Below are 16565 nucleotides of genomic sequence, written 5' to 3'. Positions count from 1 at the left end.
GCTGCTGTTGGGGTCCAACCCAGCTCCCCGTAAGGAGAAATTCCAAGGGGGAATTTTTATGCCCAGGGTGGGCTTAGATTTTCTTAGTGATTTTTTTTTGCATTGTACAGTCACTATTTTGGGTTGTTTTGGGTTGTTTTAATTATTTTCCCTCCCCTCCTTTCCGTGCCCCTCCTCCCCCCCCTTTATTTTTGTTTTTGAGAGCGGGTGACTTTCCACTTTATTTTTCTTTTTTGCATATCGATTTAAAAATAATAAAAAAAGAGCCTAAATCAGTTTTTTCGGGGGAGGGTTTTGGAGAGAAAATTAAACTAAAGGAGCGGCCCCAGCTGCAGCCGCCGCCCTCCCCCCAGCGTTGCGTATCTTAACTCAGGTAAAAAAGGAAAATGAGAAAAGAAAAAAAACCACAAAAGACAAAAAAAAAGAAAAAAAAGGAATAAAAAAATAAACCACATTCTACCTCTGAGCGCGGCGGCCTCGGGCGCACCCGGGGCCCCGGTGAAAGATTTCAGTTTTGCAAAACATTCAGGTATTGAGACTTTTTGATTATTATTAAAAAAAAAAAAAAATTAAAAATTTAAAAAAAAAAAAAGAGAAAATAAACTTAAAAAAAAACACTGAAAGTTTACATTTTATAATAACATTATTATACAGATTGTATTTAAACGTCAGAATATTTAAGACAATTGTAACCCTGTAAAGTGAAGAAATATTAAAAAAAAAAAAAAAAAAAAAAAAGGTTTGGGGTTTTTGGGGTTTCGGGGGGGGGGGGGGGGGGGAGGGGGCGTGCCCAGGGGTGCTCACAGGTTGTCCATAGGATTTCCTTATTGGAGTATACCTGTGGGACTGTGGGGTGTCAATGGGTTTATGGGGTGTCCATGGAGTCCCCATAGGGCTGTGGGGTGTCCAAGGGCCCCCTCACAGCTGTGGGGTGCTCATGGGGTTCCCACGAAGCTATGGGGTGCCCATAGGACTGTGGGGTGTCCGTAGGATTGGGGAGCAGCCAGGGGTACCCTTAGGGTTGTGGGGTGCTCATGAGGTTCCCATGAAGCTATGGGGTGCCCATAGGGCTGTGGGGTGTCCATGGAGTCCCTATAGGGCTGTGGGGTGTCCATAGGATTGGGGAGCAGCCAGGGGTAGGGTTGTGGGGTGCTCATGAGCTTCCCACGAAGCTCTGCGTGTCCACACGAAACTCTGGGGTGTCCACGGAGTCCCTATAGGGCTGTGGGGTGTCCACAGGGTTATGGGGTATCCACAGGGTGCCCCATAAGGCTGTAGGGTGTCCCTGGGGTCTCCATGTGCCCACGCGGTTTCCCGGGTCACCCATCCAGCGCCGACCGGGGCGGGCCCTGCTGAGCTTCCTGCCGCGTGCGCAGCTGCCGCCCCGCGCGCCCGCGGCGGCGCCGCTGCTGATTGGTCGGCGCCGGACGGGGGAGGCGGCGCTCTGGGCCGCGGCCGCGCTCTCTGTGGCCCTGGCGGACCGCGAAGATGGCGGCGCCCATGGAGGTGGCGCTGGTGTCGGACGCGGCGGGGCCGCTCTGCAACTGCTCGGTCTGGGAGCTGCACTCGGGCTCGGCCCTGCCCGGGTACCGCGGCGGCAACAGCGGCCCGCGCGGACTCGCTCTGCTGGGCGGCGAGCACCTGCTGGGGGCCCAGCTCGGCAAGAGCTACATCAACGTCTGGGAGCTCCAGAGGAAGGTACCGGCGCGGCGGGCGGGCCCGGGCGGCCTCGGCTCGGGGGACGCCCCCGGGCCTCGCGGGGAGACTCCGGGCCCCGTGGGGATGTGATGGGGCCACCCTCCGTGCGGACCCCGCGGCCCTGTGATGAGGAGCTCCTCCGTCCACAGAGACCCCCAAATCCATGGTCAGACCCCCCCCCCCCATGGCCCCTCTTCGCCACAAAGACCCCCCATGGCCCCTTTCTTCATGGAGACTCCCCTCTGTGCTCAGAGACCCCCATGGCCCCTCTCTCCACAGAGACCCCCCCAGTCCCTGGTTAGACCCTCAGGCCCTCTCTCCCTCCATTCCGACCCCCATCACCACGGGCAGGTGCCCCCCATCCCTCTCTTTGCAAAGACCCTCACAGTGATCCCCCTGAGCCCCCATGTCGGGGGGCCCTGCCTGCAGCCCCTTCCCCTCTCTGAGCCTTTCTGTGCTGTCTCTGTCCCAGGACCAGCTGCAGCAGAAGATCATCTGCCCCGGGCCTGTGACCTGCCTGACCGCCTCTCCCAACGGGCTCTACGTCCTGGCGGGAGTGGCTGAGAGCATCTACCTGTGGGAGGTACGGAGGTGCTGGGACGCTCGGGGCCACACAGACTCACACCCTGGCCAGTCAGGGAGTGTCCCCATCCCTCAGATGTCTGTAAATCCTGATCCTGGGGTGCCACAGCAGGCAAAGGCTGTACTGCCCGCGGCCCGTGAGGCAGCTCGTCAAAGTAGGAGTGGGAGAAATCCAGGGAGAGGCTTCACTCTGCCTCCTTCTCCTCTTTCCAAGCATCTGCGATGCCTCAGGGGTCGGGCGTTGCCCCCACCAGGCAGCAGCACAGGACCTGGTTTTCCTTCAGTGCTTCTCTCACATTTCAGCTGCGTATTTGTGTGTGCCCAGGGTGCCAGCAGACCCTGCTGTGCTCCGGTCATTGTCCTGCTGGTTAATTACCGCTGGATTACTCGGGATTACGCTGGGTTCCCAGCACACCAGTGAGCAAATAAAAGCAGTAGCTTGTCCTGAGCCCGGGATTAAACCCCAGGATGCCTCACCTGGAGAGCTCCCCGTGCCAGGGGAGGTTTGAGCCTCATGGTGTGGGTGGCTCTGCCTGAACTCATCGGGCTTTGCTTGTACCAATGTGCTTGTGGCAGCACTGGAATGAAATCCCTGATGAGGGAGCAGGGGGCTCAGCCTGCAGTGGGAGCTGCTGCCTGTGATGCTCCAAGCTGGGCCCTGCTCCAGCTCCCATCACCCACAGATGTGTCCAGGGTATGGCACTGTCCCTCTGGCATGTTGGAGAGGCTCCATGGAAACCATCATGGAGCTGGAACCAGCCCTTAGAGCCCTGGATTTGTGTGGTCTGTGAAACCCCTTGAACTGAGGTTGGGTTTGATTTTTGGGTGTAATTCAGACCATGGGAAGAAGTAGACTCTTATTTTATTTGAGACTCCTTTGCTTCTTGGTTCCCTCCCCATCTGCAGTGGTGCCTTTTAACAAGGAATGCTCCAGGTTTGGGGAATTCCTTGTCCACCCTAAAGCCCCTGCTGGCCCAGGACCATGAGCCACCCCTGGGGTGTTCTGCAGCTCTTATAACCCCACTTCCACCTCCTGAGGACCTGTGGGAAGAGGGAAGAAGTTGCCAAAGTAATATGAATATTAAGAGTGAGCAAGAAATCTTTGCTGCACACTCATGACTTGACCAGAGAAACAGCTCTGGCATCTCTGGCTTCCAGAGTTGGTGTGCCTGGACCTCCTCCACTGCCGTGTGCCGAGTTCCCCTGCGGCCCTGAGTGCCTGCTGTTGTTCCAGCTGTACCTCAGTGATGTCAGTCACTGTCCCTAAGGTGCAAACGGGCTCGTGTGGGCAACAGAACCCACTCTTCTCCCTTCACTGCATCAAGGGCAGGGTGCCACATTATCCCAGGACATCCTTGACACCTTTCTGCCCTTCCCTTTGCTCCAGGTGTCCAATGGGAACCTCCTCGCCATCCTGAACCGACACTACCAGGACCTCACGTGCCTCTGCTTCACCGACGACAGCAGCCACTTCCTCTCGGGGGCCAAGGACTGCCTGGCCCTGGTGTGGAACCTCTACAAGTAAGGGGGGCTGGGGGGCACAGGGATTTTGGAGGCAGGGTTAGCTCTGGCTGAGCCCACAGCTGGGTGTGTGCCCTCCTTGCAGGCAGGGAGCCTTTCCTTGGGGACTCACCTGGGTTTCTTGGGAATGGGCATATGGCTCTGACTTCTTTCCCTGGGTGACACAGACAAATTGTGCTTTTTACCGAGGATCTTTGTCCCCCTGGGTTAGGGAGCTCAGCCCCTCAGCCTCGGTATCTGTGTGCCGGGGCTGCCAGCAGCTCCCATGTCCCATTTGGTCCCCACAGCCAGGAGAGGCATTCCCAGTGGGAGCAGAGGCTGGCCCAGCTCCCTGTGGGGCTCTGTCCTGGCTGACCCACCCGTCTCTGCTCTCCCCACAGTGTGTTGCAGGCAGAGCCCTCCCAGATCCCTGACCCCCGGCACGTCTGGTCCCGGCACAGCCTCCCCATCACTGACCTGTGCTGCGGCTTCGGAGGGCCCCTGGCACGGGCTGCCACCGCCTCCCTCGACCAGACAGCCAAGGTGAGGCTCATTTCAGAGGTGCCAGACCCTGCGGGATCAAAGCCAGGCTCCTGCCAGGTAGCAGGAAGATGTCCCTGTCCCCAAGCTGTCCCGAAGCTTTCCCAGGTTGCAGTGGCTGAATTTCTTGGCTGTCTCTGCAATGACTCAGAGCTGCCAGACCTGGGCTCTGCCTCTCCAACAACAGCAGTTTCTCTGCACCTGCCCCCAGGCTGGACTGCTGCAGTCCCTGTTGTCCTGGGAACTTCGGGGTCAGCTCCTCTGTTTTCCATTGCTGATGTCCACAGGGAGCGGAGCAGACTGGAGCCTGTGGGGCAGGGGATGTTCTGGGGGCAGGATGGCCACAGAGAGGGTTCAGAGCTGTTTTGAAGCTGCCTGGGAAACTTCTTTCCTGGTCACAGAGAGGCTGCTCCTTGGTTCTGCTTTTGGACTCAGTTTCCCAGCCACAGCCAGGAAGGGACGCTGGGGTGGGATGCCAAGGTGTCAGTGTTCCTCCAGTGCAGCCATTAACATTCTCACCCCTGATTCTCCTGTCCCCTCTCGCTCCAGCTCTGGGAAATCTCCTCTGGGGAGCTCCTGCTTTCCGTGCTCTTCGACGTGGGGATCATGGCTGTGACTCTGGACCTCTCTGAGTACCACATGTTCTGCGGGGGCATGGACGGGTCCATCTTCCAGGTCGACCTCTGCACCTGGGTGAGTGTGTGGGGCTGCAGGTGTGCCCTGTCACCCTGAGCCAAGGTCACCTCCCCACTGGGACTGGTGTGACCTGCCAGGGCATGGGAGGGCCTGGTTCCCCTGTGTCTCCTCTGCCCCCTCCAGACATGGTGATGAACCTGCTGGATTCAGCCTTCCTGAATTTTAACCCCTCTCCTTCCTTTCTTCCTTCCTTCATTTCTGCAGCCGGTCCAGAGAGACCGGACCTTCCAGACAGAGCGGGAGAACGGGAAGGTCTTCAAAGGGCACCGGTGAGGAACCAGACATACCATCTGCCCCCATCTGCCCACCTCACCAGCTTCTGGCAGTCCTGGGGTCATCCTGAGTTTAAACATCCTCTTCCCCATTCCAGGAACCAGGTGACATGTCTGTCAGTCTCCACAGACGGCAGCCTCCTGCTCTCGGGCTCTCACGACGAAACCGTCCGGCTGTGGGACATCCAGAGCAAGCAGTGCCTGAAGACGATGAATCACAAAGGTAGGAATGTCCTTATCTCCAGGATCCTCGCTGCCAGAGGCCACTGCTTGTCTCACCTGTGCTGCCCTGGGCACTCCAGGTGTGTTTCTGCCCCTTGCCTCACACCCTGGGAAGGGCAGAGGCGTTTGAGGGAGCCGAGGCTGTCTGGAGCGGTGCCATGACCTTGCCCCGTGTGTTAACAACCCCCTGTGCACTGTCGGGAGTGAGTCACGGATTTCACCCTGTTGCTGAGGCCACTCAGGATCCTCCTCCTTGTTTTCCCAAGGGAGCAGTCACCCCACATACACCCCAGCTGTGTCTGGAGGGGAGACAGCTCTGTGACCCCGGCAGTGAGTGCCCGTGAGCTCACGGGGCCTGAAGTGAATCCCAGATGAGCAGCCGTCTGGGATTTCAGTCTGATGGCTCCAGTAAACTGCAGGAGCAGCAGTTGGGTGCCTCAGCTACCTCAGAGGGATTTACCCCTCCTGTTGTTAACTGGGTTCCTCCCCCAGTTGTGGTGGTTTCTGGCCCCTGGTGCCACAGTGACTGTGGCATGGCCCAAACCCCCCCCAAAGGTGATGGTGGGGAAAGCCAGACCCTGTTCTTCTGTGAGGGTTGAGCTGCTGCCTCAGGGCAGTCTCTGGAAGCCAGGCTGCCTGCAGACCCTTTTGCTCTCCCCTCTGGCTGCCAAGGACCATCCCTAATTGGGACCCACTGCAGCGCCCATCCAGCCTGGCACCGCGGGCACTAGAGGGTGAAAACAGACAGAATGGAGCTGTGAGTCATCCGAGCAGGGGGGGCCAGGCTTTGGCTGTGAGCCGGGCCTTGGAGTCCTCCCGAGGCTGCAGGGGAGAGTGGACAGACCAGGCTCTTCCCAGGAGGGGTAGGACTGGGCTGACCCCGAGCTCTGCAGCCTCTGCTGCCTGTGGGCAGGGATTTGGTTTCCCCAGCAGCCCTGGCACCTGCATGACCGTGCTGTGCTGCGTATGCTCGGGAATGGGCTGGGAGCCCAGCACCCCTGAGCTGTCCCCACGGGGCCCTGCAGCCTCCCAGCTTGGGGGAATCTGCTGCCCCAACCCAGCCCCCTTTCCATGGATCCCTGTCCCCCCTTGACCTCTCTGAGCAGTGAGCGTGAGCCCCCCAGCAAGGTCTGTCTGCTGCCTCTCCAGTGTGTCCCACTCCCTCCCCAGGGCAGAGGTGACAGGGGTCTGACATGGTGACGTGACAGCAGCCTCTGGCCCGGTGTCCTCGGGACAGCGCGGTCCCTCCGCTTGCCGGGCACACAGGACCCACTGCCCTCCCCTCAGCACTACTGCAAGTAAATCCAAGGAGCTGGAGTGTGGCTGAGGGCCAGGCAGGCAGGCCAGGCATGGGGGGCTGTGTCACCAAGGGTGGCTTGTCCTTGGTGGGGGCAGAGCGGGTGGACTTGGAGAAGTCAGGCTGCTGCTCCCGGGTAATGAGCTGTGGCAGTGCTGGCGAGGCAGGGCTGCTCCTGGTCACTCGGTGTGGATGGCACCACTCCAGGGGGAAGCAGGAGACCTGTGGGATGAGGCTGGGAGCCAGTGCTGCCCCCAAATCCCTCCAGGCCTCAATTCCTATCCTGTCACACAAGCTCCATCCTTGTCTCTGCAAACACAGCATGGCACAGACCATCCCCGAGGGCTCGGTCCTGCAAGGCCATCCCGGGATGCTCTGGCCAATCTGTGCTGCTGGCAGCTCTGTCTTGGAAGCTGGGTTATTTGTGTCCCCCCAGCCAAGCCCAGTCCCCGTGCCCAGGCTGGCCTAGGGTCACCCACTGCCTGGTGCCCCAGGCCTTGGGGCAAGGTGATTTGGTACTGGACTTGCATCTGCACAGGGGCCCCAGAGAGGCTGTGGGGCTATGTCTGGGTGGTGACCAGGTTTGGGAAACTCTGGGTTCATTCCCAAGATTTTCTCCTGACCATCTTTGCTGTTCCTTCCTCTCAAACTGCTCCATGAGCTGCCAGTGCAGTGGGAATCTCACTGATGGGCACATGCCTCAGGAGCACAAATGTCTGGTCTCTAAGGAGGGAGTGAAGCCATCAGAGTTGGCCAGGAACAGCTTTGGGGCCCAGCACTCAGCAGAGCCTCTGCTCTGCTGGTGAGACCCAACCTTGGATCCTGGGAGGATCAGATTTCGGAGCAGGCTCTGGAGGGGTAGATGGTGGTGACAGAGCCCTCATCCATGTCAGAGCTGCTTGTGTCCATCTGCTCTGCAGAGACCAAAATCCTCCAGCAGCTCTGAGCGGCCTTAGGCCTCCCCAGGACCCCTCCTTCACCCCACACCCTCCTCCACAGCACTGGCACCCCCTCTCAGGTGCATCTGGACCCTCTTCACCTTTCCCTTTGGCCAGGAGAGATGGATAGTCGGGCTGTGGTAGCAGTGGCCGAGCTGCTGTGCCTGCTGGAGGGGGGCTGGGGGCTGCTGTGTCTGACAGGGCGTGGGGGGCTCCCAGCGAGCAGGAGCTGGGAGGAGCAGGAGCTGGGAGGGGGCGGCAGCCGTGGGTAACTGCGGTAATTAACGCGCTCATCAGCTCTGCCATTGAGAGCTGTGATGGATGGTGGCAGCACGGAGCTGCTGATGGATGGCGGCTCAGGGTGGGGGGAGGCCGGGCCCTGTTCCCCCGGGAGTGCCAACTGGCCCTGAGAGCCACAGCCCCGGGCAGGGAGAGCTGCTGGGGAGGGAGGAGAGTCCTGACCACTGCCTGTGCCAGGGTCATACTCGCTGTTCTCGGGGCTACCCGGGGCCTCTGCCTCTCAAATCCACCAGGGTCCAGCCTGACCCGTCCCCTCTGTCCCATCACAGGTCCAGTGACGAACGCCTTCATCGTGCTGGCCCCCTCCAACATGGTCAACCCCGATGGGAAGCCCAGCGTGCCCCTGCCCAAGTTCAGCAGACACCTGCATGGCACCGAGAGCAGCGACGAGCCGGGCACCGAGGGGGTGACGCTGCGCCTGGGGCTGCACCAGCAGGTACTGGGGGCCAGTGGGCAGCTGGGGAGGGGGCACAGACAGCCAGGAGGGGTTGTGCTGGAGCAAAGCTTCTCGTCCAGCTGGTGAGACCTGTTCCTGCTCCCTCCTGCTTCCTCCCCATCCTGGCTGCTGCAGTCATTTGTCCTCTCAGCCCCGTGCTGCAGCATGGGCTGGCTCTGCTGTCCCACCACTTCCTCGGTCCCGGTGTGGCTGTCCCCAGGCAGGGAGGGTCACACACCGTCGGTGTCCTGCCCATCGCAGCCTCTCTGCCAGTGGCCCCAGAGCTGCTCCCCTCTGCCAGCATCTGTCTCTGGGCGAGTGACAGTGACAGTCCTGCCAGAGCTGATGGATAAGCTCCCTGTTGGGTTGGTGGCAGCAGGCCAAGGGGCTGTTTGCCTGGCGGAGGGGACAGCAGGATCACCCAGGGTTCCTGCCATGGGGAACCCAGTCTAGGGGCATGGGGGAGAGGGTCTGTCTGCTCTGCCAACCCCTCCGTTCTGATCCCTGCAGGAGCCTGGGCAGAGCTACCTGGAGAAGGCAGAGAGGATGTACTCACAGATGTACTCGACGAGGGAAAAGGTGAGAGCTGCTCCCAGGCTGGGAGTCGGGTACAGACCCCTTGGGGAGGGGATCCTTGTCAGCTGATCTGACTCACGAGGCCCCGAGCGAGCTGGGAACGGGAAAAGAGCCCTGGAATCTGCTGATGACATGGGCAGGAGGGGCTGCAGTTCGAGGAGGAGAAGGGAGGGGACCGAAGGGTTTGCGGTTTACTGCTGAGGGGGGAGCAGCAGCCTGTGCCTGCCAGAGCTGAGGCCCTGACACTTGTCTGTTGTGTTTTCGTGTCACAGAACCTGGTGGGAGACCAGGAGCACCTGACGATCCAGGTGAGCGAGCTGGAGGAGGAGGTGAGCAACCTCCGGAAAATCAACAAGGACCTCTTTGACTTCTCCACTCGCATCATCACCAAACCAGCCAAGTGAAGAGGCTCCCCCCGCCCTCGCACCCCTCCGCCTCTCCCTGTCTGGCTCCTGGGGAAGAACCTGCCCGCCCTCGGGCACCGCCCTCGGGCACCGCCCAGCCGGCTGCGAGCACCCGGCTCACCTCCCCCTGACCCGGCACACGCTGCCGCCTTCACCCGCTCCGTGGCACGGGACTGAGACCGTGACACGGGACTGAGACCGGCGCGGGGACTGCGAGGGGACAGCACAGGGACCGTGTTCACCCCGCCTCGGGGCCGGGGGGCACTCGGGCGGCCGCTGCAGGAGGAGCGTTGCCAGCTCCTGGGAGGGCTCAGGATGCAGCTCCTGCTCATTCCCCGTCTCTTCCCCTGCCCCTTTTTTGTTTCTTTTCGTTACTTGACCCTGCAGTGCAGACAGAAAAGTGTTTTTCTCTCAATACCGCTTTGAGATTGGATTTTGGAGACCCCCTTCCACCCACCCTGCTCTGCGGATTGCTGCTCAGTGCCACCGGACCCCGTGCTTGGGACAGCAGGGGCTGAGCAGCTCCTGCTCCGGGGGTGCAGTGGTGGGGGGGGGGCTGCTGCGACAGGTGGGGGGTCCCTGGCTACCAGGGCTGAGAATGGGGCTCCTGCTCCGTCTGGCGGGCAGGGCCCAGGGTGTCGCTGGGCTTGGAGCACAGGTGGTGGTTTTGGGGTGCAGGGTCACACTGGGGAGGGGCGGGGGGGGGCCAGCAAGGTGCTATTTCCAATCTCGTCAGTCAACAATTTATATATATTTGGATCCAGCAACTCTGTTTTCACGGTGTTTGGGGACTCGGCCTTTTGTATTGTCACAGCATGGCAGCGGGGGTTGTGGGTTTTGTTTAGGTTTATTTTTTACATAAAAGATTTGTTTTTTATAGTGAAAGATGCCCACGTTGGTTTCTTTAACACCCTCTGCGTGGCCACAGACCTTGACCACCCATCACTGCATCCCTGGGGCCACCTACTAGGAGTTGGGAAAGCGCTTCTTTATCCCCAAACTGCCCAGTTGCCTTTGCCCTGGGGGTCCCTCCCTGTCCCTACAGGGTCTTGAGATGTCCCCTGGCCATCCCTCTGTGTCCCCCCACCCTGTTCAATACACCAGGCGCAGATGACTTAAAGTGCATTTTAAAACTGGAGCGTCCGAGCATCCTCGGCTCCCTCCAGTTCCTGAGAAGATGCTTTTAGCTTAATCACTGGAGTCCGTTCCTTTCCCTTCCTCTCCTGCTCCTCCTTTTCCTCCCAGCGCTTTGGATCAACATTCTTCAGCTGCAGCAGGGACCGGAGCCCAGAGCCAGGGGCTGTGGTGGGGGAAGAGGTGGGAGCACGTCCCTGTTGCAGGGAGCCCTCTGAGACCCCTGGGGATGCAGCCCCCAGCCAAGCCCCAAGCCCAGCACTCCCTCCCAGTCATCCCACACTCTCCCAGTCTTCCCAGTGCAGTTCCTGTTGGGGTGCTGCACTTGGGTAGAGCAGAAGGGAGCCCAGTGAGCCCCCCCTGTGCTGTGCCTGGTGTTTGGGGGGCTTTTTCATTCCAAGATCCTGTTGCCCCTCCTGCCTGGACCGTGGGTGCTGTCCTGTGTTTATCCCTGTGAGAAGGAGCTGCCAGGGGTCCCGTGGTCAGGGTCCTGCTCAGGGGGAGACCAGCACCCCCTGACCCTCCGTGCTCTGGCAGGATTTTGTGCTGCCCTCCCGGCGGGTCCGGCTCCGCAGGGGAATTCAGCAGCTGTGACTCATTACATTTATTGATATTACATGAATCGATACTTTTTGCCAGATGGATTTTGGCTCCATCCTTCACTTTTCCTTATTAATTTAGCGTGGCTCTGGCCCCAGTTGCTGCTGTTTGTGTGCCGGTGGCGAGGACCCTTGGGCTGGGTCGAGCCTCAGTTTCCCTGGTGAGGATGAGGAGGGTGACCCCGCGTCCCCTCCCCAACAGCAGAGGAAGGCTGCGCCGCTGCTGCCCTTCATTCCTTCCCCACGCAGCAGGAGGAGTCGCTCGGCCCTGGAACCGCCCCGCCTCGGGACCCCCCGATACTGAAGCTGCGCCTCAGATTGCAGAGAGATAGAGGGATCGGGGTGGGGGCCTTTACCGGGATGGAAGCGGCAGTTCACGGCTCGGAGTCCGGCTCAGGCATCGACCCGAGGGGGTTTTCGTCGGGGGCTGGAGGAGGCGGATGAGGAGGAGGAAGAGGAGGAAGATCCCAGTGGTCCAGAGGCGGCCGGGACCACCCTGGGATCGGCAGGCGCCTCTGTGCCGGGGGACCCCACGGTCGCAGCCCTCGGACGGCAGCACCGCGCGGGTGGGGGCCCCCTTTGCTGCGGGGTGCAGGGAGGGGGGGACCCGCGTCGTGCGTGGGCGTGGACGGGGCGGCTGCGGGCGGGTCCGGCGCTGCGTGGGCCGGGTCCGGCGTGACCCACCGCGCACCGGGGGCTGCGGGGCTTCGGCGCTACCCTCGGGGGAGGGGGCTCCGGCGGGACCCGGCCGGTCCCTGCTCGCAGCCGGAGCCGCCGCCGGCGGAGCGCAGAGCGGCGGGGCCGGTGCGGGGCGCATGGCGGGGCTGCGGGCGCTCTGGCTGCTGGCGGCGGCGCTGGGGGCGGCGGGGGGACACCCGCATCCCTGCCTCGTCCCGGCCCCCCCCGGCCCCGGCCTCGGCCCCGGCTCCGGTCCCACCGTGCGCCTCGGGGCGCTGCTGCCACCCGCGCCCGCCCGCGCCCGGCTCCGCGCCGCGCTGGCCCGAGCCGCCGGTATCGGCCCCGGGGGGAGCCCCGGGGAGGTGACGCTGCCCCACAACCTCAGCCTGGAGGTGGTGGGGGGCGGCCCGGCGGCGCGGGACCCCGGCTCGCTGGCGCGGTGGCTGTGCGGGGCGCTGGCGGGGCGCGGCGTGGCCGCCGTCCTGGCTCTGCCCCGCTCCCGCCGGGAACTGCTCCAGCTCGACTTCCTCGCCGCCGCCCTCCAGGTCCCCTTCGTCAGCATCCTGGACACCCGCTGGCCGCTGCCTTTCCGAGCGCAGGTGAGACCCGCAGCGCCGGCACTGCACGGGGGCGCAGCTCCCGTCCCTGCTCGCCGGCTCCGTCCTCGCTCCCGTCCCGGCTCCGTCCGCGCTCCTGTCCTGATCCCCGTCCCGGATCCATACCAACTCTATGCCGATCCCGGTCTCGACTCCATACCGGCTCTGTTCCGCGGGTCCTTCTGCCGGTTTAGTCCTGCCTCCGATCCCGATCCCGATTTCCGCTCCGATTCCAGCTCCAATTCCGAATCCGTCCCAACCACGCATCCTTGCTGCATCTTGACTACCTGCGGGGTCCATCCCGACTCTGTTTTCCCTCTGTCTTCTCTCCCACCCTGGCCCAATCCCATCCTCATTCCCACCTCCATCCTGCCTCTACCCCAGCCTCATCCCGGGCCCCATCCTGGCTCTCTCTGTCTCCCATCACAGCTCTATTCCAGCCCCCTCTTGGCCCTCATTCCAGCCCTATCCTGGCTCTATCCCAGCTCCCATCTCAGCTCTCTCCTGGCCCCTTGCCCGGCTCTATCCCAGACCCAATTCCAGCTCCCACTCCAAGGTAAGTTCCCTGGTTCCTCTGGGAGCCCTGCAGCCCTCAGCCCCAGTCCCCACTCCATTCTGTCTTCAGAAGGGCTCTGGGATGTGTTCTGGCAGTGGATCCCAGACAGGAACTGGGCAGGGGATGGGCAGGGAATATGGGATGACCTCGGGGCAGGTGGGTCCAGTCTGGTGCTGCCTCTGGGCTCTTCCTGCTGGAAGGGGCACAGCCACGACCCCTGTGTGTTGGCAGAGCCCCTTCCACTTCCACATGGACCGGCAGAGCTCACTGGAGACACTGGTGGATGTGCTGGGGAGCGTCCTGCAGGCCAACGACTGGCAGGAGACCAGCCTGGTGCTCTGCCACCCCTGGGACACCGACGGCTTCCTCGACCTCTGGGCCCAACGTTCCCAGCTCTTCCTCCGCACTGTCCTGGACCTGGGCTACCTGGATGAGCCCAGGGCTACCCGCTACCTGCGGCAGCACAGGGAGCGTGTCAGGACCCTGTCCAGCCCGGTGCTGGTGCTGGGCTGTGACCTGCACCGTGCTCGGCTCGTCTTCCAGGTGGCCGAGGAGTTGGGGCTGCCACCGCAGGAATTCCACTGGATGCTGGGCTTCCCGCTCAGCACTAGTGAGCTGCAGACCGAGGGGCTGCCCCCAGGGCTGCTGGCCTTCGGGGAGGTCAGCCGGCCACCGCTGGAGCTCTTCGTGCAGGACATGGTGGGACTGGTGTCCCAGGCCATTGCCCACGCTGCCCGCGGCCGCCCCAACCCTGCACTGCTGCAGACCATGGGCAACTGCAATGAGAGGCACCAGGCAGTTGGCGAGTCCCCAGGGCTCTTCCTTGCCGGGTAAGGGGATGCTGGGAATGCCTCTTTTCCTTCATCCCAGCTCTGTGGTATGGGGGTGCAAGGGGGAGTTCTGCCCCAGACCTGGGATGAGGTAAGGGCAGAGCCACGGGACCCCTGGGCTCAGTGCAGAGCTGTCCCCAGTGTGTGCAGCCACCACCACGGGGCTCAGCCCCCCAGGACACGGTTAGTGCTGCACAGGGGGGGATGTGTCACTTCAGATCTCCTTAAAGCTGCCCGAGCATGGTCACTCTATAAATATTAATAACACTTGGCCCTGGCAGCACAGCGAGCTGCGGGGCAGCGCAGCAGGGCTGGATCCCACTGCTCCTCCTTGACCTTGTCCCTGCCTGAGTTGGGCACATCCCGCTCCCAGCTCCCAGCTTCATCCCTTGGTCCCAGCTGACCCGGAACACTAGAGTTGTGAATCCCTTTCCTTGGCAGGTTCCTGGCCAACACATCTTTCCACGGCCAGACAGGGCTGGTGCGTGTGGAGAACACGGCACTGGTGAGGCCGGAGCAGCAGTTCCGCATCTGGAGTCTGCGCAGAGACTCGCAGGGGGTCCCCACCTGGGTGACAGTGGGCACCTGGAGCCGCGGCAAGCTGGAGCTGGAGGAGGGCGTGTGGCAGAGCCAGCGGCAGCACAAGAGCCCCAGCGAGGCGGCCGAGAGGGCCCACACACGGCTGCGGGTGGTGACACTGGTGGAGCATCCTTTCGTCTTCACCAGGCAGGTGGATGAGGAAGGGAACTGCCCGGCCGGGCAGCTCTGCCTGGACCCTGGCACAAATGACTCGGCCGTGCTGGATGCCCTCTTTGAGAAGATTGGCAACGGCTCAGTGCCACGGGAGTACAAGAAATGCTGCTACGGGTACTGCATCGACCTGCTGGAGAAGCTGGCTGAGGACATGGCCTTTGATTTTGAGCTCTACATCGTGGGCGATGGGAAATACGGGGCCTGGAAGAATGGGCGCTGGACGGGACTGGTGGGGGACCTGCTCAGTGGCATGGCCCACATGGCCGTCACCTCCTTCAGCATCAACTCGGCACGGAGCAAAGTCATCGACTTCACCAGCCCCTTCTTCTCCACCAGCCTGGGCATCCTGGTGAGGACCAAGGACACGGCGTCGCCCATCGGGGCCTTCATGTGGCCCCTGCACTGGACCATGTGGGTGGGCATCTTCGTGGCGCTGCACATGACCGCACTCTTCCTCACCCTGTACGAGTGGAAGAGCCCCTATGGAATGACCCCCCACGGCCGCAACCGCATGAAGATCTTCTCCTACTCCTCAGCCCTCAACCTCTGCTACGCCATCCTCTTTGGGCGCACCGTCTCCAGCAAGACGCCCAAGTGCTGCACTGGCCGCTTCCTCATGAACCTCTGGGCCATCTTCTGCCTCCTGGTGCTCTCCAGCTACACGGCCAACCTGGCGGCCGTCATGGTGGGGGACAAGACCTTTGAGGAGCTCTCGGGCATCCATGACCCAAAGGTGAGCGAGTGTCCTGCTGCTTCAGATGGGCTGAGACAGGCCTGAAGTCCAGGAAAGGGGGTGAGGGGGGTCCTGTTCCTTTCTTCTGCACCTTCCTCCTTCTCTCCAGTCCCAGTCCTGCATCTTGGCCCCTCCTAAGAGTGGGGGGGGGTCTTTGAGACCCCCAGAAAGCTTTGTGTGTGTATCCCACTGGTGTTTAATCCCAGCCTCAGCTCCAGGGCAGGGGAAGGTGGGCTGATTTCACACTGAGGCTGCTCTTGGGGAAACTCTTTCCCAAACACCCCCAAGAGTTGCTGCACCTCTGGGGCTGCCCAGACACCCTGCCTGGGGCTCAAGGCTGGGGACACATGCCCAGGGAGTGGGGACACATTCCTGGGGCCAGGGGTGCTGATGTTCTGGTGCCTCCTTCCAGCTCCATCACCCCTCACAGGGCTTCCGCTTCGGCACGGTGTGGGAGAGCAGTGCTGAGGAGTACATCAAGAAGAGCTTCCCCGAGATGCACGAGTACATGCGGCGCTACAATGCCCCCACCACTCCCGACGGCGTCACCATGCTCAAGTGAGGGGCAGGGAGAGCATGGGGGAGTGGGTCCCTGCCACCTTTTACCCCTCCCAGGGCAGCTTTTGCCCCAGCCCTGGAGCCTGTGCACCCCCCACTCCACACACACGGGCCCCCACCTCTGGGAGGGGTGTGAGGCCGGGGGGACACTGGGCAAGGGGGGAACAGCCCCTCCCTGAGTGTCCCCCCACGCTGCTGCAGGACAGAGCCCGCCAAGCTCAACGCCTTCATCATGGACAAATCACTGCTGGACTACGAGGTCTCCATCGACTCCGACTGCAAACTGCTCACTGTGGGCAAACCCTTCGCCATCGAAGGTTTGGGGAGGGCTGTGGTGGGAAGGGGGTTTCACTGTGTGTGTGTGCTCGGGCTGGGGTCATGCCCTGCCACAACCAGGGTGGGGAGGTGCCCCCTCCGTGGTGGGCACTGGGAGCTGCACCCCCCCCATCCCAGCACTGTCCCTCTCTCCCCCCTTCACCGGGGCCAGGCTACGGCATCGGCCTCCCCCAGAACTCGCCGCTGACCTCCAACGTCTCCGAGTTCATCAGCCGCTACAAGTCCTCGGGGTTCATCGACCTCCTGCACGACAAGTGGTACAAGATGGTGCCCTGCGGCAAACGCGTCTTCGCTGTCACTGAGGTGCGGCGGCTCCTCGGCCGGGGGGGGG

The 16565-nt window shown here is 61.9% G+C and overlaps 2 protein-coding genes across 2 annotated transcripts in view; both read left to right on the top strand.

The window, feature by feature from the left end:
* Nucleotides 1-1450: 1450 nt before the first annotated feature.
* WDR18 (WD repeat domain 18) lies at nt 1451-10346 on the top strand. Its single transcript, XM_042037611.1, has 10 exons — nt 1451-1698; nt 2171-2281; nt 3668-3801; nt 4182-4323; nt 4870-5013; nt 5221-5285; nt 5387-5511; nt 8315-8481; nt 8992-9060; nt 9330-10346. Exons 1-10 carry the CDS (start codon nt 1489-1491, stop codon nt 9459-9461), a joined length of 1299 nt encoding a protein of 432 aa, XP_041893545.1. The 5' UTR covers nt 1451-1488; the 3' UTR covers nt 9462-10346.
* Nucleotides 10347-12009: 1663 nt separating this feature from the next.
* Nucleotides 12010-16565, top strand: part of GRIN3B (glutamate ionotropic receptor NMDA type subunit 3B) — a 4760-nt gene continuing 204 nt past the window's right edge. Inside the window, exons 1-6 of the mRNA XM_042028512.1 lie at nt 12010-12471; nt 13256-13854; nt 14296-15340; nt 15753-15898; nt 16100-16215; nt 16386-16537. Coding sequence (XP_041884446.1) covers nt 12010-12471; nt 13256-13854; nt 14296-15340; nt 15753-15898; nt 16100-16215; nt 16386-16537 — 2520 coding nt within the window. The remainder of the gene's footprint in view (nt 12472-13255; nt 13855-14295; nt 15341-15752; nt 15899-16099; nt 16216-16385; nt 16538-16565) is intronic.

The sequence above is a fragment of the Corvus kubaryi genome, unplaced genomic scaffold (genome assembly GCF_017639235.1).
Source record: "Corvus kubaryi isolate FWS band 111438036 unplaced genomic scaffold, C.kubaryi_AGA036_p1.0 121, whole genome shotgun sequence".
Classification (NCBI taxonomy): Eukaryota; Metazoa; Chordata; class Aves; order Passeriformes; family Corvidae; genus Corvus; species Corvus kubaryi.
The sequence above is the reverse complement of the archived record's forward strand: the minus strand, read 5'-3'. Positions and strand labels throughout refer to the sequence as shown.